Consider the following 26,957-nt stretch of genomic DNA (forward strand, 5'->3'; position numbering starts at 1 on the left):
AAAAGTATGGTTTTTATAAATAAAAAAAAATGTGTATTGACGATTTTACCTTCTTCTTAACTATAAAATTTTAAGTAAACTTGAATATAAATGAATATAATGAAATTCTCACCATAATCCATAATAGACAAAAAGTCTATTATAGATTTTGGAGGTTTTTCTATTATTTTAAATAAAAATAAAATTGATAATAGATGCCAAACAATTTAAAAAATGATAATTGATAAAAAAAAATAAAAAAAAAAGAGCCATAATAGGGGTTGAACTTTGGACACTTCATTGTAGTGGCCTAGATTTTTAAAGGTTGGCAATCTTGATTACTTCATGGTCTAGCAACGACAATGGTGGTGAAGGCAAAGATGGAGAAGGAAGGGGATGGTTTTTTTTTTTTTTGGTAAACATACTATTAATTAGCAAAAGGGCAAGAAAAACCCAAGACATCCTGATTACAAGCTTCAAGAAGCCAAGGAACGGAATGAGACCATAACCATGGGGGACCGGCCTTCCTAGCTAGGGAATCAGCTTAGCCCACTTCAAAGAGATATTTGAACCGACTAATTGGTTCAAGAGAAAAACTTTTTATAAATTCTACCAAATGAATAGCATCCAACTCAAGGGGTAAATATGTTTTTCCTGACTCAAGGCTAAAGAATCCCAAACACTATGGTCTTGAGACCTTTGTGAGGATTAACAAAGAGCTTCCCATAGTGCAAGAAAGCTTTACCGGAGAATAGAAGAGACCGAGCAAGGAATAGTGGCCGCATACACAAAAGCACCAACGTTTCTGTTGCGCATGAAGCCCAAACCTGCTACATTTTTACGAAATCACATGCTGAGATTTAAAGTTTGATTTTAAATTTATAAACCTCAAAAAAGTCTTATAAGCTTTCTTGATTTCTTCTACAATTTGATTTGGGTTATTTCCCATAAAAGTGGATCATTTCTTGCTAACCACAGAAAACAGAAAAAAAAAATATGCTTAATGTCTCTTTTCATACAAATGATCAACTAGTAAACAACTATGCCCCAATTGTTGAACAAATTGTACTGACACCCCAAAATAGAGGCCTTAAAGCCTGACACATCATTTTATGTTTAAAAAGCACATAGACCCGAAAATTGAATTTTCATTGGACATATTTGTCCAATTTATTATTGAAAACATTTCAAACATGTTTATTATAGGGATATTTTTTAAAATAAACAATAATTTAGTTATTTTCAGTGATAAATTTGACAAATATATATAATGAAAATCCTATTTTGAAATCTCAGTATTTTTTAAATATAAAATGGGATGTCAGTGTATTAAAGCCTCTATTTTGGGTGACATTACAATTTACTCTTTGTACAATTTACTCTTTGTATTTTGTTGGCAGCTTAAAAAAAACTTGTTTTGCAATTATTTACATAAAAGAATATCATTAAAACGTATTCACCAAAGCCCAGGGTACATTTAAAAAAAAAAAAGGCCAGGGTACAAGGAAAAAGGAATATTTTGAAAAAAAAAAAAGGAATTTTGTCGTTTGGGTAATGTTCTGGATAGGGTTGAATTCGGTAAAAACGACAGTAGATTAACCGAAACACCGTCTTGATCCCAATCGGGCGGATGTAATGGCGAATGCAACTGCTAACATGCCACCACACTGCTCTACGTGTCGTTCCCTCGCTCTGATTTGTTTTCTTTTATAGTGTTGTAACTTTTGTTTTCCCTTCGAAAGCCACTCGGATTTCGACAGGAAAAGAGCAACTGAGAGTCTGAGAAGCACTAGGAGAGGAGTCTGTGCAAGGTAGCCTATTTTTTCTCGTCGATCGAATATCGAAATGTCACTCTTCCTAAGAAGATTAGCAAAGGCTGCTCCCGTAGCACTGTCCAATGCATTCAGAGGTGGATCCAAATCGAATTTCGGCGGTTTTCGAATTCCTTATGGGGCAATTGCAGCTGTTTCCGGTGGAATTTCGTATTACTACTACTTTTCTTCGCCTGAGATGGTAACTCCTGCACCCTTTACTCCTTTCTTTGCATACGACTTGGAAATATCGGGTTCAAGTTTATCGTTTTCATGTAATCTTGATTTTTATTTATATATTTATTTATTTTATTTTATTATATTTTTTTTTGGGTTAACCCATGTAATCTTGATCTGGGTTTCGTGTTAGTCTGTTTTATGTGTGGGACATTTATTTTTTTATACCGGTTACATCAATAAAAGTTGCAGGAGTTTAGGTCTATGGCCCTGTTTCAACTGTTACGCTGGTTTCTTACTGTCATTGATCCACAGCTATGTGAGAAGTTTAGGTTCCTCTGCGCATCATAACTTTTATTCGTATCCAGTTTGATAGTTCATGTTCTCCAATTTCTATTTATTATGTTTATACTTGTTATTTGGTTTTATACTTGTTATTTGGTTACGTGTTGATAGGTGAGAGTTATTTTGGTTTCAGGTTCAACTCGATAACAGTAAAGAAGAAGGTGGTGCAAAAATTGGTGGGTTCTTTCTCCTTTCAGATTCCTTCATCTGTTTTTGGGTTTGTTAGTTTATTTTAAAATGAATCCAATGTTAGGCACCCCCAGAATGTGTAAAATGAATATGAAAATGGTTGAGTCATTTATTTTTTACTTGTTGTATACTTTTTTATGCTAATAGAAGTCCATAAAGGCAAAATGTGTGTGCCTCCCATGCCATGTTTCTGCTTTCTTATCTTGCCTTATCCTTGTCCTAACCTTCTGTATATGTTCCGGAGATTAGATTATGACTTATTAGGTGCTTCTGTTCCATTTCCAGCACTCAATCCGAATAAGTGGGTCGAGTTTAAGCTGCAAGATACTGCAAGGGTCAGCCACAACACAAAGTTATTCAGGTTAATTCTCTGCTCATGTTTCTCATGTTCCATTAGATGTGATTAAGCCACAGATTATGCTGCATCATTTAAAGATAATATGAAAATGTTGGGAACTGATGGCCTTTTGACCTTGATTGAACGACTGAGTTTTAAGCTTATCAAGTTTAAAGGTCAGCAGTTCATTAAAGCGCAAAAATTTTGTCTTACTCGGGCTGAGTTCTGCAATCACTAATATCCTTACTCACCTGGGTGACAGTGACTTTCCATTATGTGGTAGTAATACATGGGCTTCTGCAAATTTTTTAAAATCTCTGGCTAATTTCACTGTGGCAACACAAATAAGAAAAATCGTCAAGAAGACATAGGGAAGAGGTCAGATGCAGTTATTCATAGGAATTAGGATTTATCTTGAGTTATACTTCGTAATTATCTTATTTTAATCTAGGGGCAGTTACTGTTGCCCCTCTGTACTATAGCTTAATTACTAAAAGGACCCTGCTCTTTATGAAACTATTGTTGCCCCCCCCAAGTTCTAACAGTGTTAAGAGACTATTACAGTTGAATGTTTAATGTCTATTTCGTCCTTCTAAAATTAAGAAGTCAAAACACAATATTATTCTCATTTAAGAAAAAAAAATCCCATATCAAGTACCAATTTTAAAGTTGTATTCTTATTATTTTGAATTCCAAAAAAAAAAACTACCTAAATTATTATTTTTCTGCTAGGAAAAGGAACTATCATGCCCAATCAGATAGTAAATAAATGAAAACCTAATGGAAGTAGGAACTTCTTAAAATTGATAACATCAAATTGGAAAGTAACTAACAAAAACTCAAAATTAACACCAAATTGTAAAGCTAAAAAATGGAGCTACCAAATTAGGGTTAATTTTTTCCTAATTACTAAGGTAACAATGTAATTTAAATATAAAGTGTAAATAAGTAGAATAAAACCTCAGGTTATTTTGGGATTTTTAAATATAAAAAAATGGCCATTTTATCACTTAACTAATAGAGTTTAATGGTAGGGGGCAACAATAATTACAGGTAAAGGCTAAGGTTGGATTAGTAATTTCAAAAAGTAGAAGGGATAAAGTAGTGATTAAGCTATAGTACAGGGGGGCAACAATAATTATCCCTTTAATCTATTCTTGATGGAGCTGTGCATTGAGAACTAGAGTTTTGTTCAGTGTGAGGCCAAGATACTGTCAAACTCTGTTTCAGTTTCAAGGTAGGAGTAGGAGTAGGTGTTGATTTCTTTTTGAATACTTGGTGGAACCAATGGTTGAGGTTGGATTGTTTTGATTGAAATTGAAATAAGTGCATATCTCTGCTAACCGGAGTTGTGCGTGCAAAATTCCATGTGTATATCTTCACAAGAACATAAAACAATAAAACAATAAAGTAGAAAGACTAAAACACCCTTATGGTATATTTATTTCTTTAATGGTTATCATGGGGATGATATGGTGCAATTTTGAGTCATTGAAGATAGATCAGGAAGCCTTAAGATTAGTATATCAAAGATTGAGTGTATGACGTGTCACTTTATTAAACCTAATTTGAGGAGAGAGAAATATTGCCAAGTGATTCTCTCAGATGTCTGAGGTTTATGATATACAAAGAAGCTGTATGCAGTGCTTCCCAATCTTATGGAAGACCTTAAAACAAATTTGGGCAACTCAGTGAGGCATATGAAATTCTTGGTGCCATCACTTCATAAGATCAATAGCAGCAAAAATGCATTTAAACTGGTTCTGAGAGACTTATGTAATAGAATTTGAAAGTCAGGTGGTTGGATCAATATTTAGGGTTGTGTGGTATTTCTTTCAGAAAGCCTGGAAGATGCATGAAAAGAAAGAGGTAATACCAATTTTAGATGTTCTGGGGATCTTGTATTGTGAAGTTCTCCGTAGTGGTTAAATGGTTTATAGATGATGTTCTTGAATCTGGCGGATTTGACCTTGCTCCATGAATTCCCTTAAATGGTTACAGCGTCCTATTTATTATTGTGTATCAGTTGTTCAGAATTCTAACATCTCTGATATTTGTGGTTCCTTACGTTTTTCATCCTAATCATCTGAACTTTAATGGAATTCTAAGCAGCAATTTGTGAGCCTGACTGATGTTTCACATTCACAGGTTCTCATTTGATCCCACTGCTAAGTTGGGCCTGGATATTGCTTCATGCATTATAACAAGGTACTATACATGGAATATGAGCCACTTTGCCTTTTAACTGGAGGAATTTTTCCTGGATGAATTTGGCATTTTGTGACTTTGATACATCACTCCACCTTTAATTATAATTTGTAATAATGGAGTCCCAAGTTAAACCTTGATGAATAAAACCCTTAGTACAATTTTACCCTTTCTAGCCCATGTTATAACACTTCCCCTAAAGTTGGTGCATCAAAATCACATATGCCCAACCTGCATATGAGATGATAAAAAACTTTACTACTTAAAACGCTTCCTGAAAACATCAGTCAACTGCTCTCTGGGCTTGACCAAAGGAATTCAGGTCAGTCCTTGTCCAACTTTTCTTTGATAAAATGGAGATCACTTTCTGCATGCTTGGTTCTGTCATTCTGGATTGGATCATGAGCAATGCTGATGGCAGAGTTGTTTACACGGTAAAGCATCATTGACCGCGATGTAGGAAGTCCCAAATTTTTCAACAGTCTCTGGACCCCCCACATTAATTTATGAACGTCATGAGTCATCGCACGAACTTGGCTTAGCACTTAATCAAGCAACAAGTCTGTTTCTTATTTTGCCAATGACCAAGTTGCCTCCAACGGAAGTGCTGTATCCAAAAGTTGGCCATCTATCATCGGGAGAAGTTGCCCAATTTGAGTCAATAAAGGTCCCCATGCAAAGATTGTCTGGAGAAGGCAAAATCCCTGTCCTAGGGGTAGCATTCAATTAATGTAAAATGCAGATCCCAACCTTCCAATGGGAAGCATAGGGTTCATGCATATACTGGCTGACATGCTAATTGCAAATGTGTACAAGACAAATTGATCAGTTTCCCTTCCAACCTTTGATATTTATTTTGTGTACAAGGTCACCAATGTTCCCAAGAAGCAAGTAATTTGTTTTAAGAGGAGCATCTGATGGTTTACTTCCCAACATGCCAGTCTCAAATAGCAAATCCAAAGTGTACATCCTAAGTGAAGGAGAGGCAGTGGGGGTGGCTTGGAAAAAATCGAGAGGAAGAGGGAGAGGTCATTAGGTTTTGGGATCCTGAGATCAATTCTGCTCTGATGCCACGTTGAATTTGGAAATTTGTGACTTGTCTTTGCAACACCACTGCATCTTTATTTTTTTTGGGGTAAAAAGGTGTTTTTTATATATAGGGGATGGGGATATTACATATGCATCAGCAAGAGTCAAACCCATAATCTCTTCATGAAGGTGTGTTGGTCTTACCAATCGAGCAACCCTGCGTTGGCAGTTCATCTTTATTTATGATAATGGAGTTCAAAGCTATGTAGTATAACCCAAAGGGATAAAACCCTAAGGAAGTTTTGGCCTTTTACATTCTTACCCTGTATAAAAACAAATGATTATAGTCTATGTAAATGGTCCCTTTATAGAAAAAAGATGGCCTATATGATTGGAATCTCTTGAATGGTCTGATCATATTTAATGTTTTCCTGTTACTGCAGGGCTCCTCAAGGACAAGATGATGAAGGAAAAACGAAATATGTGATTCGGCCGTAAGTTTTTCTATTCAAATCGTACCTTCTTGATGTGACCATGTCTGTGTCTCTGATGCCACTAATCTGGGTTTAAACCACACTTTCTTAGAAAACTGCTAACACACTAGCCAACTGCTTGCCTGTTGATGTTGCCACTTGTTGATTAGAGATGAGCAAGGTCTAAATTTATATGGAACCAAACCATGACAAGTTAGCTTTGTTCCTGGGGCCTTATAAGGGTTGAAAATGAAGGTAAATGTACGTTTCATCTTTTAGGGGAGTGAAATAGCTATGTGTCTTCTAATTAGTTGTCAAGTTGATACTTTGGTTAGCATATGATATTGATAGTCTTATGTATCTTTTATTAATTATGGGTATATGAACTCAAGTGAGGAGTAGTCATAAAATCTTTTTGTGGTCCTTTAGTTTGAATGTATAGAGTAGGATTTTACATAAATTTCTTTGTGCATGCTCTCACATGATGTGCATGGGTAGCGTGTTTGTTTGGGAACAATTGTTCATTCCTGTTGGTTGTAAATTTGTAATGCTTTTCTGTTTTTTTATGTTACAAAGAAGTCATATATTTTGCTCCATGGAACATTTTTTTAATTGAGGGAGATGGGTGGCTTGCAAAACAAACTTATTTTTTCTTATATATGATATGATTTATATTCAGGTATACACCCATATCAGACCCAGATGCGAAGGGATATTTTGATTTATTGATTAAGGTATGCCATTATCGATGGAAACTTAACTTCTATTACTTTCCAGTTCTGCTTATGCCTATTTAATAATGTTCTTGCCTCAAAGCCCTTTTAATTCGTGTATCTTGATTGGTTTTTCCGATAAAATGGTGCAGATTTATCCTGAAGGTAAAATGAGTCAGCATCTAGCAAGCCTAAATCCAGGCGATTTGTTAGAAGTTAAAGGGTAACCCTCTTCCTGTACAGTGTTCTTATCTGGAGAACTTCCTCTTCCCTCTTTCTTCTTCTCCTCCTCCTCTGATTCTTACTATTTGTGGACATTCTATTGGCAGGCCAATTGAAAAACTCAGATACACACCAAACATGAAGAAAAACATTGGCATGGTAAGGGACTGGTATATGCGGATCTAAGATCAGTTTCTGAGTTTCATCATTCAAAGGTTGAAGGAAAGGAAGTGCAAGAAAGAAAGAATTCTTGAAAAAAATAAATAAATTAGTAAATAAACAAAGAAAAAGGTGATCACAGTCAACAATGACCTCACATATTACTGCATCAGGGTGGAAGCATGGAAAGAGTCAATTGACTGTCATTTTCTTTGCTATGCGTGGTGAGATATGTAGGGGAGTTGGGAACCAAAAATACAGCAGAAATCAAACTTCTTAGAGTTAAAAGCAAACCTGATGTGAGGATACAAACATCTGATATATGATAAAACTTTTGAAGAAAAACTTTACATGGCTTGGTAAAACAAATTTTTAATTCCTTCTCTAGTAGATAGTGGTAGATATTGATATTTAGAACTTCCCCTATGTATTTTTTCTTTTCCTTTTTTTAGCAGGGAGGGGATTGTGGGGTGTCAAGGGAGTTGATGCTGCATAAGGCAGTCAATTTAATTCCTAGGCAGGCCATTCTTGGGGATATATGGGTTATTCTTAGCCCCATATTCTGCCCTTATGTGGTGATTGACTATCAGTGGATTCTGGATATCTTTTTCCGCAGAATTGGCAGCTCCCATAGGCATAGGCCAGTGCGTGGAAAAGGAAATCCATGAGTTTGTCTTATGTGCACTACTTGGTAGGGCCCAAATGAAAGAGACTTGATGAGGTATTTGGAGAAATTCGTTCTGTTTCTTTGAATTAGTCTATTTTTTTTATGCTATCCTTTTGTAGTAGTAGGAAAGTAGAGTTTCTATTATGTTGGCTCTGTATTTTCTGTCCTTTATAATTGTAAGAAGAGGGCAGTGATTTTATGTTCAGTTGGCGGCTTTCGTACGGGCTAGGGCATGCCTATGGGAGGGAGGATTCAATCCCTCCCCCCCCCCCCTTTCTATCCCTTGTGTAAGATTGCTTCTATTATCATTTATCAAGGAAGAAGGGAGACACCCTACCAAACAATTTTGATATTGTCAAAAGTATGCTCTTGCAAGTGTGCGCTAGGGTGAAGTAGTAGCTGCGCCCCTATTGTGGTGAAGCAAAGGTCATATCCCTTTTCTTCTCTCTTTTCTTCTTTCTGTTTTACTCATTTTCTGTCCTGTGGTACTATAGCATACTGACTTTCATTTTTGTGGTTCCCATAGGTAACATTAGTGCTGATTCATTGATTATTCCTGCTGATTCATTGATTATTCCTGCCTTTCAGTCTCTAATCAGTTCTGATATAGTTATTAGTCCTGTTGGTGCCAGCGACAGGTCAGACCAGTATCTGCTAAATTTTCGTGTCTGATCTGATTTCAGAAGATCCGACTATCTGATTGTATTGATATTCTGATAAGCTGGTCCTTCCCTTCTTTACTCCCTTCAATCCTAGTCTGGAATTCACCGATTCTTGTTAATCATCTGACTGATCTGATGTCAGAAGATCTAACCATCTGACTTTTGGATTCAAAGCTGCATTAGTTTCTTGTTAATTCCTATTTTATCCCTGATTCTTTCTCCCCATGTCAAGGGGCGGGTCTTGGCGCAATGGTCGGTGGACCACAGTTGTAGCCTGAGGACAAGGAGTTGAAACAGCCTCTTAGCATTAGTTGCTGGGGTTAGTTTGCGTTTAAAGTTGCACCCCCCCCCCCCTTGCCGGGACTCTGCTTGTGCAGAAACCTTCACCACTGGATTCACCCTTTTTCCTTTCTCCCTATTTCTCCATTGAATGATTCTGAATTTTATGCATGTAAGCAATCCGACAAGGCCTACCTTCAATTGCGACATGAGCCTTATCCATTATCCAGATTAGGAGTTATTGTTGTTCTATATCCTACCCACATATTCTGTGCATATTGATCTCTGTGACTGCCTAGATATGTTAGCAATTGACTTGTTTCAGCCTGCCATACATCATCAGGACAGTTACTGGGGCTATATAAGCTATAACCATGCCAGCCTATGGTCACAACCACACAAGATGCTTTGCCAATCATGACCTACATACCACTTTGCAAGGCCTAAGATCCCAGTGATTCCTCAACTCTTGCACTGCCTTATGATCAGGACTCACAACCTACTGATTCTCAAAAGTTGGTTGTTTCATTCCAGACCAGAAGTCCAAGAGATCTCCAAACATATGAATATGCCTATCTTTGGTCACATAGTTACAAAAAAAGCTCTCCCAACTATAAGTCTATAAGTATATGATATACCATATAATTGCTGTAAATATGTGATCTGTAAAACTGTAGTCCTGTAACTACACAAAAGGTTCTTTCAGTTGTGAGTTACATATTGCATTTTTTTAGTTTTTGATTTTTTTTCAATTTTGAGTTCTTCTCTCTCTCAGTTCTTGGGCTTCCCTGTTTGCTGGTTTCATCTGTCTCTCGAAAATCAACTGTTCCATTTCAGATCAACAAGCCATGATGCACTGCCAGTACTGAAAAATCAAAGTTCTTGCTTTTGTAGGCCAGCATTAAAAAAAATGCCAGCTTACCTAATTTACCGAGATGGTCATTGGATCTCTAAGTGCTCAACACAGCTTAAGTCTGTACAATAACAAGCTCAGCCTTAATGGGATCTGCTACATTGATCCATGCCTTCCAATCAGTTCTATTTGAGATCATACTAGATGTTGGGCCTAAGCCATGCATATCTTCTCACCGCTTCTCTTGAGGTTATTTTAGTTCTGCTCCTAGCTCTTTTAGTTCCTTCAATCTAGATTAGATCACTCTCCCGTACTAGAACATTCAAAGGCCTCCATTAAACATGGGCATGCCACTTTAACCGACTTTCTCGTTGCTTATCTTGTATCAGAGATACGCTGATGCCAGCACTTACATGACCATTCCTTCCTTTATCCTTCTTAGTTTTGCTCTCATCCATCCCGTAAATTGCTCTAAAACCTCTTAAACTAAGGGACAATCACAAGGAATTGCTAAGGACTGAATTTCTCCTCAGAAAGTTGTGACTTGCAATAGAACTGAATTTCTCCTCAGAAAGTTGTGACTTGCAATAGATATTAATGGACTTAGGAGTATTTAAATACGCCTTACTGGACTGTTTCTTATCAAAGAAAATGTAAACTCTCCAACAGTTACCACAAGAGGAAAACTCAATCACATGATTGATCATATAGATGAAATGGGCCAGATATTGCCAAGATGGAATGGCTACATGATCCCTCTAGTATTGTCCAGTTCACTATTTCACTAGCGGCCACTTAGCCAACATTTTTCCTTTGGACTATTAATTTGAGCTCCGTGGATCAAGATGGATTGATAGGGAAACCTTCTATATTTTCTTCTTGGTAAAAATTGGGGGCAACCTCTACTGTATGGCCTACCATCTAAGAGGCATGCTCGTCCAAAAGCCTTTTCCATTTCAACATGATGATTTAACATCCATTTTCCAAAGCTTAATCCCGCCACATGGCAAATTGCGTCCAAGCTGAAACTTCACAGCTGAGTACAAGGTGAGGTTGGCTATATGTGGACCTTTTCATGGGAACATATTAGTTCAATGTGACAGGTTTTAGACCTTGTAACCAAACTAGGGAACCTACCAACTAAATATAAAGCAATCTAGGATATAAGTATTTATGTACCAACTGAAAATTAAATTGATGGACATGGCCATGTAATACTTAGAGATTTTTTCATTGCAGATTGCAGGTGGTACTGGCATTACACCAATGCTGCAGATAATTGATGCTATTCTAAAGAACCCGGATGACAACACACAGGTAAGCCACTTTTCTCTGCTACAGAGGTATAAATAGGGATGGTACTTCTTGTTGGCCATTCAGGATATTTTTAAGAACACATTTACCTTTTCTTGTTATACTTTAACTTTGCAGTGGCAAATCTTACAGTCAATGGAGATGTAGGAAGATATACTCATTTTGCATGAGAAACTCAAATCTCATTGGGTGATTCACCCTTGTCTGGATCACCTAATCCTGATTAAGATCCAATTCCACAAAATTGTCAATGCTTGTTTGGTCAATCTTGATTGAGGTTCATCTTAACTGATCCATTTTATGACCACTCCCACTTCCCTCTTTATTAACTAGAGTACCATGATGTTTCAAATTCAATGTTCTTAGACATATTTGAATGATGGGAATGGGATGGGATCCATGTGGCTGAGTTGAAATTTGAGAAGTCTTTGGTGGGTTGGAGATCTATCATTTTTTATCTACAGCTGATAATAACTTCATGTCCGTTGTAGGATTGGCTGAGTAAATTCGTTCTAGTCAGTAAAATAGCATGTCCGTATAAAGTTGGATGTTTTGTGAACAACAATGGGCATATATCTGGCATTAGTGATTGATTTTGCATTTACCGGTGAAATGTTAAAAAAATTTGTTATCTTTGATGATTGTTACTGTTCATCGTAATATGTCCACATTTTTGAGCTTTCTTTGGCACTGGTCCTGCCCAAGAGTTTTGTAGATCTGATGTTTCAATTATTTGTGGAGTTCCAAAATATCTAGTGTGATGCATGAGTAGTAGCATTCTAAGGGGGATAGCTTTCTGTTCTTTTCAGGTGTCTCTGATTTATGCTAACGTATCTCCAGATGACATACTACTACAAGAAAAACTTGACATTCTCTCAAAAAGCCATCCTAATCTGAAGGTAGCTATAGTTACCAGAATGCTGGTTCCGGTTTGGAGCCATTGGCATTGCTTATTTTAAACAAGTAGTTCTTAACTGATGTTTCTGGAAATACCAGGTATTTTACACAGTAGATAATCCTTCAAAGAATTGGAGGGGAGGTAAAGGGTACATTTCAAAGGATATGATAGTGAAAGGCTTGCCTGGCCCTGGTGAAGACACATTGATCCTTGTGAGTAGTAATTTTCACCTTTTGTGCTCAAAGCTTTGCCGTTATTCATTAACTCAACAATATTTGGCATCATAACCTTTTTTAAGCAAGTCCCCCCCCCCCCCTTTTTGTTTTCTCACTCCTCTCAATAAAGGGTATACCCCCCTGCATGAGGCTCCTCTCAGTGCAGGCTCTGGGGAGGTTCATAATGTTTGCAGCTTTATCCCTCCTTCCTGGAGAGGCTGTTACCAAAGTCTAACCCATGACCACTGTGTTGCAATGAAGCAATTCTGGCTCAACATTACTAATGATTCAGATTGGCCACAGGGATCATCCAGGTGGCTAAACTGCCCATGTATAGCCTGGCCTTGCTGAATTGGTATTTTGTGATAAATCCTCATATTACAAGATATTTTCTTTTAGCTTTGAGAAAAATGGAAGGTTGTGAGCATTTAAGCAATAGGACATTTTCTCCACATTCACTGGTTCAATTCAACATCCAAAGAGAAGGATAGACAGCTGCATTGGATTACCATCTTACCCATAGTCCCAAACCATCCTTCGTCCCGCTCTGGGAGATTCAGCTTATGTGTGCATGGTTATTATGAGCTTTCAGAGAGAAACCTCCAGAATTGACATTGATGAAATACGTGCCAACAGGACGGTTTGCTAATGAGAAACATCCCTCCTTTCCTGCAAAAATATGCTTTTCTGATTTTCTGAATTTGTGACATCCTGACTCCAGAGAAGGGTAAAAAATGATGGCATCCGGTAGAAAAGAATGAGAAACACGGACAAATACCATGACCCCCAAATCCTGTATTTGAAGTTATGTTTGTAAATTTTTATACGATTAGTGGGTTGCAGGCAAAAATACTGACGTTGTGTTGTATTCTTCCATTAAGGATATTCAATTTTGCTACTCTTCCTTTCAGGTATGCGGCCCCCCTGGTATGATGAAACACATCTCTGGAGACAAAGCTAAAGACCGTTCACAAGGGGAGGTATTAAGGACGTTTTATGGTTTTACCTGGTGATTCTTAGGTTCTAAAAATGTCTTAAATGTGCTTATCGTTTATCCCCTACATGCGCAGGTCTCAGGTTTATTGAAAGAGCTTGGTTACACAGAGCCGATGGTATACAAGTTTTAACATTACTAAAATGCCAAAGCCTTCCCATTAATCTCAAAATTTTGTAATGGCGATATTTGGTTGTAATGAAAGACACTTGGAATTTAGCCCTTCCTCTAGTGGTATTGAACGAAGTCTAATTGTCTGGAAATGCTGTGACAGCACAAAAAAGGGGGAATAGAATTTGCCCCTGTAGTCCATTGCGCATCTTATGTAAAATTTTACAGCTGAGAATGACAAAATGATTAAATAAAGAGGGGTGATGTTGGAAGAAAAATTTTGCAATGCACACAACAAGCATATGAAAATAGTTCCAAAACAGGGGCCTTGAAAGAAAGTGCTTCCTAGAGAAGATGATACATTTTGTAACAAAGCAAACTCATTGCAGCTTTGACTTTGCTGAGCTCTTCAGAGGCTTGGCAACGGGACGAGCTGGTGCACTTCTGGTTATCTTGTTCAAATCATACTTAACAGATGCAAATGCACAGACCAGCGCGATTACCATGGTTGGGTACATATAAACTCCTTGTGTAGGATCTGTGTTAACAGGTTTTCCGAAGATCCCTTCTTTTACAAGACCCCAAATAATAAGAAGTGTCCCAAACATGCTCATCCTTCCTGGTTTCAGCAAACCCGCAATTGCTCCTGCCACAGCAAAGTAGCTCCCTGCGAGGACCTGGCAAGAGGGAAAGACGGTTTCTGAGATGAAACACAAATAAGAAGAAAATAGAATTTGGTCGAGGCTGTCACATTTGATGAAAGATATACAAGAGAAAATGCTCTTCAGTTGAGTTGTTTAGAAGGCTTTCTTGTTATCTGTTCATTAATAGAGAGTGGCCTCTTCAAATGCACTGATTAGTATTTCCGGAAATTTGAAAGAGGGTTGAAAAGTTGAGATGTAAAACCTCAATGCGCTTGAGATCAATCATGGGAGAGGATTCTTTCACGTTAGTCAGGTTGTAGATATTTAGTATGTTATCCCATTTAGGAATGGTTCTATTGTTGATGATGCCATTAGCAACAGCACCGGGGTAAAGAAGAGCCTTCACTAGAGCTACAGGGCATGCTTCAGTTGCCATCAACTGTGAAGAAGTCGCTTCAATTGGCGTGGTACACATCCCCGATCGACATGGGACCCTGTGAATTGAAGAGGAGAGAATTTAATCGTTAGTTCAAAGCAACTTAAACGAAGGGAGACGAATATTTGGAGTTGAACACACTCAAGAGCCCAGGTCAAATATCAACTCCTGAATTTCAAGATCAAATTTGAGGCCTAAGTTCCAGGGGAAACAAAATCTACAATGGATCAAAATAATGTTGGTAATCAATGGATGGATCAAGCTAACAAGGTCCAAAAAGGGGAAATTCTCTATATAAAAATTGATTTGAAATTAATGAAGGGCAACAAAAGTGAAAATTCTGAGAGTGAAAGAAGCACACATCTTGAAACCAAGAAATGATGCAACCCAGGTAATTTGTTTCATCAAGGAACAACATCATGGTGCCATGCCTTGCCCAGAATCAATCTAAGATCGGTTGGAAGTGGAATTTCCAAAATAATGAGACTAGACAGTAAAGGAATGAAGCGAATTGCATGTTTCCCAGTAATTATTCAGAGTTGATTGTTAGATCGAGTTAAGCCTGGTAGAAAAAAGAAATCCCAAGACAAAAGGAAACCCAGACATTTCTAAGGTTAATAGAGAACAAGAACAGGTGAATTTGCTGCTTCTTGTTTCAACTAGATTCGAAATACCCAAAATCATGAGAGATAGGACACGATTAAGGAGAGTAACACGTAATGTTTGGTTGGCAAAAAAAAAAAAAAAGTTCTTTGGGCACGGGTGACATGGTGGATCAAATATGAAAAGTTGAAATTTCAGAAATTTGAAGGAAATTGAGATACTCCAGTGTGACGAGAACATGAAGTATACGGACCGAATAGAAGACCCAGATTGTAGAACATTCCATGAGGAAATATATACAGATCCAAAAACAGGACGTGATTTGGTTAAATGTTTTGTAGATTGACGAGGAAGAGAACTCACCTGAAGAGAGGAATCTGAAGGATGATGAGGAAGAAAAAGATGCGAGAAGCAATCGAGTACAAGTTGCCCATCCATCTGCTCGAAGAAGCCATTGCCACACAGAGAGAGAGAAACAGAGATTCCCTTCCTCCTCTTCTCAGGCTTGCGTTTCTCTCTGGTCAGCCCGTAAAGGTATACAACTTGTTTCGGATGTCTAGTTCTGTCATATGACAAATGAGATTGGGTGAAATTATCAGAAATTTTGTGGATTGTAGTGTAGATCTTGGGAAATTGGCAATAAAAACAACATTAGGTTTTCAAACCCTAGATTTTTCAATGTCCCCCTGTTCTCTGTCGAAGTCTCGATCTTTACTCCCATGCTAATCATGTTCCACACCATGTCATTTAAAATTTTAAAATAAATAAAATAATCCACCTTTCACCCCCTCCTTATTTTTCTCCCTCTTTTTTCTCCCTCTTTTTTCTCTTTACCCAAAAATACAAAAAAATTCTTCGTTTCTCCCTCTTTTTTCTGCCCCTTTTTCAACCCTTACATCTTTCAATGTTGGTTTTATTAATCCATTTTAACAATACTGCTATTGGAGAATGTTACAATGTTATATACTGTAGAATAACCAAGAATTGGTAACTCTGATCAACGAAGAGCTTTTGCCAAGATCTCTTATTAGTGATATTATTAGACAGCTTATCCCCAGGTTTATAAGTTGCTGACATTTCTTTTGTTTGTAGAAAATAGAACTTAATAGCTGATTCCTTAGTGGCAGAAGGGCATTGTCTTATTCATATGAGACATCTTAGTCCATTTATATTTCATGGATCCCTGTTCTTTGTGTTTGGGAATTCTTGCCTTCTTCAACATAAGGTTTTTGAATAAATTTATTTCCTTATCAAAAAAAAAAAATAAAAACAAAAACATATTGCAATCATTAATTTTCTAAATAAGAAAAAGATTCTTTCATTTTGTTACTAATATTTAAGTGAGAGACATGGGTTCCATTCTTTTGAAGTGTTTCCAAGTATTAGTCCTTCCATTGCAATCAGGACCAAAATGAAAAAAAAAATTTATAAAGAAAAATTAGAATGCTTAGTATTATTATTATTAGATAATTATCATTGTTTTCTGTATTATAACTTAATATTTTATTTTCAATATTTTTTTTAATTTCTAATCTAACCCTAGACTTTACTCACTTCTTCCCTGCAGCTTCTTTTGATCAGGCCTCGACAACAACTTAAAAATAGCAAAGCCAATGGTTTTGTAATCAAGCCACAAATCGGTTCCTGCTGGGGAAATTTGCGACTGTACTTCCCTTGCAACCATTAATAAATCACCAAACAACTCCACTAAATACGAAAGTCGCCCAACTAGCTTTTGAACTCTCTCATCCACCACTACGATTTCCCATAATTTTTTTGGGTCAATGCGCCATCAAGCCGAGATTTCAGACCATCAGATCCAAAATCTCGATCGAAATTGAATCTCAACTGTTGAATTTCCATGGTCAATATTAAAATTTTGACCAAAATTCCGATCCAACAGGTGGCTTGACGGTCTGCACATTTAATGCGCAAGACCCAAACAAAGTCCAATTTCCCGATAACCCTACATGTAGAGATTATGAAGATCCAGAATGTCCTTGCCTTACAAATTTAGTCTGGAAGAGGCTTTCTCTAGAGCAGCAACAAAACTCAAAACATCTGATGTTGATTCCAGAAATCTATTCACGGGAATTAGGTGAGAAGATATGTTATCGAGACAAAGACAACACAAAATACTAAATTTACTAGCTAACTTGATCACAGAAATTTTATGTAGCGTCTTTTCAAGGACAAAACTTTCTTTTTACATCTGAAATCAAACCAAAAATATTACAAACATTTGGATTGAAACTGTCATATCCTACAAAAATTAAGCTCAAATAAAACGAGGAAAGAAACATCATCGGTAGAATACCATAATTATTTATTCTTCCTCCTGTTCTTCCCCTTTCCATACCGCTTGCCTTTACCTATCTTCAATTTCTTTTTCAACTTCTTCCCTACACCACCAACGGGTTTTAAAAAGCCCAACTTCTGATTCTTTGATTCTCCCTCATCCATCATCTCCACATCTGCTGAAACAGGGTTCATAAGATTCCAACAGAAAAATAGCACTGTTTACCCCCCACCCCAAAAAATAAAAAATAAAAATAAAATAGCAGTTTTACGAATGCTGTGCTTAAAGAGAACAGAAGCTAGAAATAACATAGACGTTACTTGCACTACAGACATGACAAACTAGTAAATGAGCTAATACGATATGGATATTTCATTATTTCGTATGGACAATAAAATATAGAATACAAGTTTTTTTTAAAAAATATATCCAAAATCTCTTCTGATAATGTGGTTTGGTTCGGTTTACTTGGTAAATATATTAGAAGCATGAAGAAAAATGGTAATAATGAATTTTAAGCTGGTTTTAGTTTCTAATTGGACTACATAGGTTTTTGACTCAATTCTTTAAGTTCTTTTCGGCATCCTCAAGATTTGGTGCTGTCCCATACGGTTTTGAACTAACAAAATCTTTAATCAGAACATGAACCAATAAGTTCTGTTGGTTAAGTTTTGGTGTTTCATCCCACTTTGGCTGGTTCACCTCTTCTTTTTATAGGTCTGGCTCAGTCTCATTGGTTCAGGCTAGTTTTGACACCCTAAAATATGATCAAAGAGAAGGTAGGAGGGGTGGAGGTCAGAGAGTGAATGAAAATTTTGTTATAATTTTTGTTGATTTTACCATTTTACCCCCTACAACAATAGCAATTCTGCACATGTTCATCAATGGTATCCACATAAACAGAAGTTTTACAGTTCATGGTGGTAAATCAAAAACAACTCTAAAGTTGTTTGTGTTGTACCTCACTCAGGTGAGGGTCAAAATCCAAGATCATTCAAGGAAACAGCAGATAAATTATGGCTTCAAAAACCCTGCAGCTAGTGTTTTCTAAGGGTTTAGGAGGTTCTAGGGTTGAATGGGTATACAAGCTTCAGCTATAAGGGTATAGGGTTAGGATGCCTGAATCTTAAATCAGTTCAGATGGGTTAGCATTCTGGCAAAATTAGAGTTTCAGTTTCTAGGCTTTCTGTGGAGTGCTCAGGGCTGATACTTGTAGTTGAGTGCTAGGGGAGTGCGGAGAGGATGATTCAAAAGGGGACCGGAATTCACGGGGGAATTGAGAGAGATGGATTTTAGGGCTTGGGGAAGAAGATGTACACGCAAGGGGAGTAGTAGGGTACAATGAGGATGGTAGAAGTGGGGGAGGTTAGGGATGAGCACCTAGTGGCTTTAGAAAGCTAGGAGATGAATATCTGCTGAAGAAGAAACACCAAACCAGGCTGTTGCAGGATTTCTCCTGAATTAAAAACCTAGACAACTCAATTGAACAACTCTCTCTGCTGCAAGTCTGCAACTCATTTTCATTCATCAAAAACTGTTCTGGTTACAAGCATAGTTATATACTAAGCCAACCATGCCGCCACTTGGCACCAACTTGGTACTGAGTCGGCCCTTAACATGAAAGTGAGTGAGTAGAAGAGAACTTTGAGAGAAAGAATAACTTCTATTGATCTTGAGAACTCTTACAACTTGTGTGATTGCTCGATGATTTGTACAAATGAAGCTCACCCTATTTATATGTGAGGTCCTATATAACAAATGGCTAAGATTATGTACACGTCTCCCATCTAACGGTTGGAAATTTTCTACGGGTTCTAGATATTTCTAGGGAGTGTTCTAGGCCTAAGATATTTTACAAGACTAGGATTCTTCTAGATGCCTCCTCCTTTCTAGAATGTGGCTAAAGTCGTCCCATTAGTAACCTCTAGGCCATGTGTGGACCTCCCATGCTAGACCATTGGGCCTATGATGAATCAGGCCGTGTCATTCTACCCTGCCTAATCTGCCGATGTCCTCATGCAACCTCCTTGATTTGCTCTTGGAACTACCACAAAGAGTCAGCTAGTTCTCAACTTGCTTCGCTCTCAGGCAATCCCTTCCACTTCACCAAATACTCCCAACAATGAGGTACTCCTCCCTTTTGCATAATTCGATCCGCCATTATGTACTCCCCCTCCTTGTCATAGGATGTTGTATTGTTGTTACGCTCATTAGTGCCCTTATGGATGTTCCACGACTCAAATCTTCCACGTCTCCACGATAAGGCTTGAGCATGCTTGCATGGAAGATCGGATGTATCTTCAACTTGGGTGGTAGGCTCACCTGATATGAAACCTAGCCCACCTTCTTCTCGATCTTGAATGGGCCTTCATATCGATAGACTAATTGTTTGTGCACCATCCTTAGGGACTTGAATTGTTGAGGTAGTAGTTTCACCATGACCATTGTCCCCAACTTCGAATGTCGCGGACCATCTATCTTTGTCGGCCCATTTTTTCATCTTCCTTGTGTCTTTGTCTTAGAGTGTGGCAGTTCCAAGAGCAAATCCGGAGATTCCACAAAGATGATTCAACAAGGAAGTCAACAGACTAGGCGGGGGAGAATGACACAGCCCGGTTCATCATAGGACCAAAGGTCTAGCATGGGAGGGCCACACATGGCCTAGAGATTACTAATGGGCCAAGCTTAGTGCACATTCTAGAAAGGGGGAGGTATCTGGAAGAATCCTAGTCTTGTAAAATATCTTAGGTCCAAAACACTACCTTAGAAATATCTAGAACCAGTAGAAGTTTTTCAGCCATTAGATGGGACACGTGGACATACTCTTAGCCATTCGGTGTATAGGACCTCACCTATAAATAAAGGTGAGCTTCATTTGTACAAACCATGAAACAATCACTCAAGTTGTACAAGTTCTTTAGATCAATAGAAGTCATTATTTCTCTCAAGGTTCTCTCTAAGTTCTCTCCTACTCACTCACTTCCGGGTTAAGGTCTGACTTAGTACAAGTTGGCGCTAAGTGCCAGCATGGTTGGCTTAGTCGATTACTAAGGCCGTGACAATAGGCTATGTATTTATAGCACTTATTAAAACTGCCAACAGCACTCAACTTTGAAAGCAAAACCCAAAAGAAAAGGATTCTGTTTTAAGTAGATCTCCTAACAAAGAATAGGACTGCAACTAAAAGGACTTCTATTTTAGATAGAATTCCTAACTAGAGTACAACTGCTACGTAAATAAACATAGGCTGATTCAAAAAACAAACCAAAAACTTAGTTGGACTCAAAATAAAATTCAGACTGTAACTAGACCCAATTGGGCCTGACTTGGACTGCCCACAATGACCAAAATACCCCTGCTGTTGAAAAACACTCTACGTTGCTGGGCAGCAACCCGATGCTCCCTTTCGGCCCTTGGGGGTCCTCTTGAGTCTTGAGGTGGTTGTGGGGCCCAAAATCATTATGAATTTATATCAATCTATATTAAATTAGACATAGAGTCATAAATTATACCAAACACATCTACTTATGTCTGTGTCAAATAAACATAAAATTTAAGCTGTACCAAAGAGAACTAAAGTTGCTAACTCTGATCTGCTTCTATTTTAGTTTTGAAAGTTTGTTTTCCTAGGCTCCATTTGGTACAATTCAAATTTAAATTTATGATTATTTGACCTATAATAAAAATAGATGTACTTGGTATGATTTATGGCCCTTATTTTTCATTAAAATAAATCTATTTAAACATAAATTCACAAATAGGTCAGGAGCTCTTTATGATTTATCACCATAAACTGTTAATTTCCATTTATGCAGGTGCCATTAATGAACATAAGCATATTTACTATTTACTTAGGGGTAAAAAGATAAAATTACAAAAAACTAGAACAAAACCTTGTTTTTTTCTCTCTACCCTCCACATTGCTCCCATTTCCATTTAACAATATTTTAAAAATAAAAACTACCCAAAACCAATAAAAACAAGATAAAACCAAAAGTAAAGCTGACATATTTTACGAGGTAAACGAAAACTAACAAAAAAACAAACTGATGATACATAGTATATTATTCACCCAATGGAACCAAACCTATTTCTTGTTATATAATATATTAAATTTAATAGTAACCAAATGAAAATTGTTTATCACTCATAACCTATTATCATAATTGGTTATTCATAAATAGATCCTAAACATAAATATAAATTATGCCAAGGTGAGCCCTATTAAATCATTGGAGTTTGAACAATTTTTTGGGTTTGCTACCCTTGGGTTTGCAGTCCTACATTATAAGCAAAGATATCAATCAACATACAGGCTGTTTTCTGATAGTGGGCATGGTCTGTGATCTTGGAACAACAAAAAACCTAGAGAAAGCTACGGTTGATACCTTATAAGATTAGGAGAAGAACAGAAAAGCATACTTCTTATTCTAAAACCATTTCTTTTCCATGGAAGAACAAGAACATCACCCCTCCTGTTTAGGGCCTTCAGGCCTTCTTCAGGGTTGTGATTAACTGCTTCATCATCTAACCCCAACACCCACCCCCCCAACCCCCACTCACCACCCAAAATAAATAAATAAGTAAAGAATGCCAACCAAAAAAAAAAAGGAAGCAATCTAAAGCTAGAAATTCTTTTTTGTTCTATTACAACGGAAAAGATCATGAAGGTCAGAAATACCAACTAACCAACTAGTTCTCACTTCTCACATCACTTTCTTGGCCATGATATCAGCCATATCATATTGGTCACCTTGACTTCCGATGGAAAAAGAAGTATAGCAATTCCAAAATGTAAATAATGTTTATAAAATATATTTAAAACTATAAATGGAAATTTTTATAAAATATATTTAAAACTAAAATGGAATTGTTCATAGAACTAAATACCTGAGTAGCCATTTTCACTGAGTGGAAGCAGCAGAATGATGAGAAACAAATAAAATAGGACAGCAAAAGCAATAAAAAGAAAATAGAAGGCATATTTCCTATTACAGAAAACATCATAGAATTTAATCCCAAAGTAAAATGGAATATAAAGAATAATCGAAGTACCCATGTTCACATTCGAATCTGTGGTGAGTTCCATCTTAGTACTGTTGCTCTTGATGGGACGGACAGGAAGCTTCGGAGCAGCTAGAGCTGCTTCTTGAGCAGCAAGCTTAGCAACATCTTTCTTTTCATAAGAAGGGCTCTACAATCTCTCTTCTGAGAGTCCTCAATCTCTTCTCCCTCTTTGATCTCATTGACTTTGCCATTGTTGAACTCTTTTACCACTGCAGGTCAGAATTCAATTAATTGCAACTATACTAAAAGTTGGACGTCTTGAAAAGTCAACTACTCAACTAAAATGCATACCATTTATCCGGGTGTTACAAAAATCCTGTTTTGCACACGGCAACAAAAGCAACATAGAAGAATTGAAATTTGGGGACACCATAGTGCACAAAACAATGCAGCAAACAAACAAACCGCAAACACACAATCACACAATGCACACAAAGGATCGCCAAGATTGCTTACATCCAGATGAGTATCAAACCAATGGAGAATAGAGACACAACTGCTCATCCTCCTCACTACCCTCTCAGAATTTGATTACAGAGAAAAACTCTCTTTGCAAATTTATACTGAAACCTTAAAAAGGTAGGTGTACTGAAATAGCCAGATAGTCCTACGGGCCACTAAACAGCGCTTCGAGAAAACAGTTCACAAATAAAATACGGAGATCTTGCATTTATTATCCCAAATAAAGATGCATAAGAAAAAACTTCCTTGGAGTAACTACTACTAAGCAAAAGTAAACTGTTGGATAGACACTATTCAGCATTGAGTTTCTCAAAGTGGTGCATCAAATGGGCAAGGAATGCTTTATCAAGAGTCTACTTGTAAATTAGTGTGTATCTAAAAGTTCATATTAGAGTGAAGGACCTTGGACACCCGGGTGATCATTTTACTGGAAGCTAATTAATCCTACAAATTCTCTTTTTTATTTCAAAACAAAATTAGCAATTTGGTCAAAATATTGTTCCTTGCAATGTCATACAACTCAATAGCATTAAGAGAAATTGCTACATAAGGTCAAACTTGGGGAAAAACCAGTCACAACTGATGGATAAGCCATCGCAATAGTTGAAGTAAACCCAGCATTACCCACCCACAAAGGCAATTCTGGATATTCAATAAAACATTTGATCGAGTCAAATCCAGTTTTCTCTGTGTTCCTTTTCTGATCAGCAAGTCATTTCAGGAAATTGATGCAGTAATTTTCTTCGTGTATCAGAGCATTTACATATAACCATGGTAATCACCAATAGTCTCCACATGAACAAGAGCCATCCTTGAAACAGTGGAATCGGTTGACGTCTCTCACAATAATCTCTCTATCATAGATTTTTGATATGAACTTTGCAGTTGTATGACAGTCACCACAGATGCGAAGATTCTTTGTAACCCGAAGAATTGTTCCAGGCCGGGTATTAAGAAGCCCAAAAGCAATGGCCAGCTTCTCACTATGTGTACTGAGGCTTTGTTCTTTCTCCTCTTCGCTAACATCATGCAGCACAAAACTAGTATCTGGCATATATCCAGCTGCCTTGATCTGGCTAGGCAAGGCTTCCAAGAGCATGTAAATTTCCTTTGTCTGTGAGTGTGACGTATCTCCTCCAAGAAATAGATAGGCTTTCCCATTGATCTCGGTCCAACTACATCCAGGGTTCTTCTTCATACCTTGATTCTTCAAAAGATATCTCAAATTGTTCACTGCTTCCCACCTCCCAACTTCAGCATACATGTTCGAAAGTAGAACATAATTTCCAGTATTCTCTGGCTCCAACACAAAGAGTTCCTTGGCTGCAATTTCGCCAATTTCCAAGTTCTTATGTGTACGGCAAGCAGCTAACAAAGCTCCCCATACACTAGGACCAGCTTTCATTGGCATTCGATCAATGAGTTCCTTTGCCTCCACCAAATGACCAGCCCGGCCAAAAAGATCCACAACACAAGCATAATGCTCCACTTTTGGCTCAACAGAGTAAACAACACTCATAGAATTGAAGTATTTCAAGCCTATATCAACAAGACCTGAATGGCTGCAACCAGATAATAAACCTGTGAATGTAATAGAATCAGGTAGAACTTTTGCTCTTATCATGTCCTCAAAAGTTAACACAGATTCCATACCATACCCATGAGATGCATAAGCAGTTATCATGGTGTTCCAGGCAATCAAAGACTTCTCATTCTCAGGTATCTTATCAAAACAGCTGCGTGCATCAGCAAGGCTTCCACATTTAGCATACATTGCTACAAGTGCAGTCTGTACAGAAGGATTCTTCTCCAAACCAATCCGACGTGCATAATTATGTATCCTTCTCCCTTGCTCAAGAGCAGCCGAGTGGGTACAAGCAGGGAGGACACTCAATATGGTCACCCAATTGGGCTTAATTTCTAAATCCTCCCTCTGCATTTCTTCAAACAAGCACAATGCCCGGTCTGCAAGCCCATTCTGGGTGTACCCAGATATCATGGACGTCCAAGAAATAATGTTTCGCTTTGGCATCCAATGAAATAATGCCTCAGCAACATCAACCACTCCATTTTTCATATAACCTGCAATAAGTGCATTCCAAGAGGAAATTTCCCTAACAGGCAGTCTATCAAACAATTGATTAGCATCCCTTATCTCACCACATTTTACGTACATATCAATCAATGAAGTCCCAACATAGGAATCGTACTCCAAACCAATCCTTAAACTCTGCCCATGGATACATTTTCCCGTTCGAAGAAGCGACAAATCAGCACATGACTTTAAGACAAAGGGGAGGGTAAAGTAGTCTGGTTGAAGGCCTATGAAGAGCATCTGAAGGAAAGTGATAAGTGTCCTCTCAGGGTACCCAGATCGAGAATACCCACGAATAATTGAATTATACAGAAGCACTGAAGGACTTTGAATTCGATTGAAGAGCACAACAGCTGAATCAATATCACCGGAGCTGGCATACATTGCAACCATCTTTGCACCAAGAAAGGCGTTCGGTTGGAGGCCCCGAAGAATCAAGTGGGCATGGACTTGCTGGCCTAGTTTGAGCAGACTGGCACCGGTTAAGAACTGGAATATTGGTACATATAGAAGCAACTGGGGAGGGCTTTCCCCAATGGGCCCCAAAAGGGAGCGCAAGTTTGCATCTTGGACACTACAATGCCATTTAGGAGGTGTTTCAATTCGTAGTGAAAGGGAGAGAGAATAAAAATGAGAGAAAATGCAAGAATAGTAAGTGCTGATTTCCTTTTTCCTAAGGCACACTACCAATCGGTTCCCCTTCCTACCTAGTTGGTGGAAAGGTATGCCATGCATGACGAAGGTGATACTAGTGACTGGTACAATTTCAAAGACTGAAAAGGCCCTGTACAATTTCAAAACCGAGAGGATGTAACAGCATCAGGCCGTAAGCAGCGTTAATAAGCTAAAAAAACTAGGTTCTGGATTATGATATTTAAGATAGGTCCACTATCCACCAGCTGTGCGATGAGTAAAAAGCAGGTGCATAGACTGATAGAAGATTCATAGTGAAGCCGGGTGAACACTATGATAAACAAACCTATAACAAGTCATACGAGAGCATCAATTTAACCAAATAAAACAAACACAGATGGGTACCACTGACCATGACATTGATCAAGAAAAACGTAAAGCTACGACAAAGTAAGACCACTGTGATTACTATCTAAAACCCCAAATCGCAAACGAGGATAAACCCCAACCCCCGAAATAAAAAACGAAAAAAGGAGCAAGAAGTGAACATCAATACCATTCAAATTCACGAAACACCAAAACTATAAACTTCTTAACTTGAATCTCGACTGAATGAAAATAACTGGAATACAAACTCACAAACAAAAGTTTCAATTCCACGAAAATATGTCAAAAGTACCTTGGATAAACAAGAGATACTTTATCCGATAGGAAGGTCAGCGGAGTCCGTAGAATGATGCTCAAAGTAGCTGTTTTGGGGAGAGAACAGCCGACGAAGACATTGATTCTGCACCGATTAGGTTACGAGCATTAGAGCGTTTAATGGCTCCTGGAACCTGGTGATCGGTGATAGCACGAGCGGTTCGAAGCCAACGCAAGAAGCAAGACCAAGACCAAGCCCAATCCAATACAAGACGGTCTAGGGTTTGAGACTTTTTGAACGCTCCGAGTAGGCGCAACCGGGCAGAACGTTTTAAGCCCACAATTGAGTTGGAGGCTTCTATTTTATCGGGTTGGGCTTGGGCTTCTGGGTCAAAGAAAAAAAACATATTTTACATGTTCAAACCAATTTCTTTAGTCTTT

At 37.8% G+C, this 26,957-nt stretch overlaps 2 protein-coding genes, 1 long non-coding RNA gene and 1 pseudogene across 3 annotated transcripts; 1 reads left to right on the top strand and 3 right to left on the bottom strand.

Moving 5' to 3' along the window:
- Positions 1-1,666: 1,666 nt before the first annotated feature.
- Positions 1,667-13,689, top strand: LOC149025114 (NADH-cytochrome b5 reductase-like protein). The gene is made up of 13 exons (XM_089145334.1): positions 1,667-1,992; positions 2,446-2,488; positions 2,787-2,862; positions 4,987-5,046; positions 6,519-6,569; positions 7,228-7,282; positions 7,414-7,484; positions 7,591-7,642; positions 11,343-11,420; positions 12,227-12,316; positions 12,414-12,527; positions 13,442-13,510; positions 13,601-13,689. The coding sequence occupies exons 1-13, from the start codon at positions 1,825-1,827 to the stop codon at positions 13,655-13,657; spliced, it is 984 nt and encodes a 327-aa protein (XP_089001460.1). The 5' UTR covers positions 1,667-1,824; the 3' UTR covers positions 13,658-13,689.
- A 322-nt stretch (positions 13,690-14,011) lies between these two features.
- Positions 14,012-16,053, bottom strand: LOC149025115 (tail fiber). Its single transcript, XM_089145335.1, has 3 exons — positions 15,682-16,053; positions 14,542-14,773; positions 14,012-14,312 (listed from the first exon to the last, which is right to left on the bottom strand). Exons 1-3 carry the CDS (start codon positions 15,771-15,773, stop codon positions 14,016-14,018), a joined length of 621 nt encoding a protein of 206 aa, XP_089001461.1. The 5' UTR covers positions 15,774-16,053; the 3' UTR covers positions 14,012-14,015.
- A 1,237-nt stretch (positions 16,054-17,290) lies between these two features.
- LOC149025116 (uncharacterized) lies at positions 17,291-26,758 on the bottom strand. Its single transcript, XR_016171693.1, has 3 exons — positions 26,554-26,758; positions 22,673-22,893; positions 17,291-17,792 (listed from the first exon to the last, which is right to left on the bottom strand). It is a non-coding gene; the product is annotated as an uncharacterized LOC149025116 (long non-coding RNA).
- On the bottom strand, positions 22,900-26,545 carry LOC149025117 (pentatricopeptide repeat-containing protein ELI1, chloroplastic pseudogene; annotated as a pseudogene).
- Positions 26,759-26,957: the final 199 nt, after the last annotated feature.

Source organism: Hakea prostrata, chromosome 2 (genome assembly GCF_041222555.1).
Source record: "Hakea prostrata isolate BN-2017 chromosome 2, UWA_Hpros_2, whole genome shotgun sequence".
Classification (NCBI taxonomy): domain Eukaryota; kingdom Viridiplantae; phylum Streptophyta; class Magnoliopsida; order Proteales; family Proteaceae; genus Hakea; species Hakea prostrata.

Excerpts from the sequence above, each read along its gene's own strand:
- LOC149025114 (XM_089145334.1), top strand. The coding sequence starts at position 1,825 with ATGTCACTCTTCCTAAGAAGATTAGCAAAGGCTGCTCCCGTAGCACTG. Across the intron at positions 7,485-7,590 it reads GATTTGTTAGAAGTTAAAGG|GCCAATTGAAAAACTCAGAT; the intron begins GTAACCCTCTTC and ends TTCTATTGGCAG. Across the intron at positions 13,511-13,600 it reads AAGACCGTTCACAAGGGGAG|GTCTCAGGTTTATTGAAAGA; the intron begins GTATTAAGGACG and ends CTACATGCGCAG.
- LOC149025115 (XM_089145335.1), bottom strand. The coding sequence starts at position 15,773 with ATGGCTTCTTCGAGCAGATGGATGGGCAACTTGTACTCGATTGCTTCT. Across the intron at positions 14,774-15,681 it reads CTTCAGATTCCTCTCTTCAG|GGTCCCATGTCGATCGGGGA; the intron begins GTGAGTTCTCTT and ends TTCAATTCACAG. Across the intron at positions 14,313-14,541 it reads TTGATCTCAAGCGCATTGAG|GTCCTCGCAGGGAGCTACTT; the intron begins GTTTTACATCTC and ends CCCTCTTGCCAG.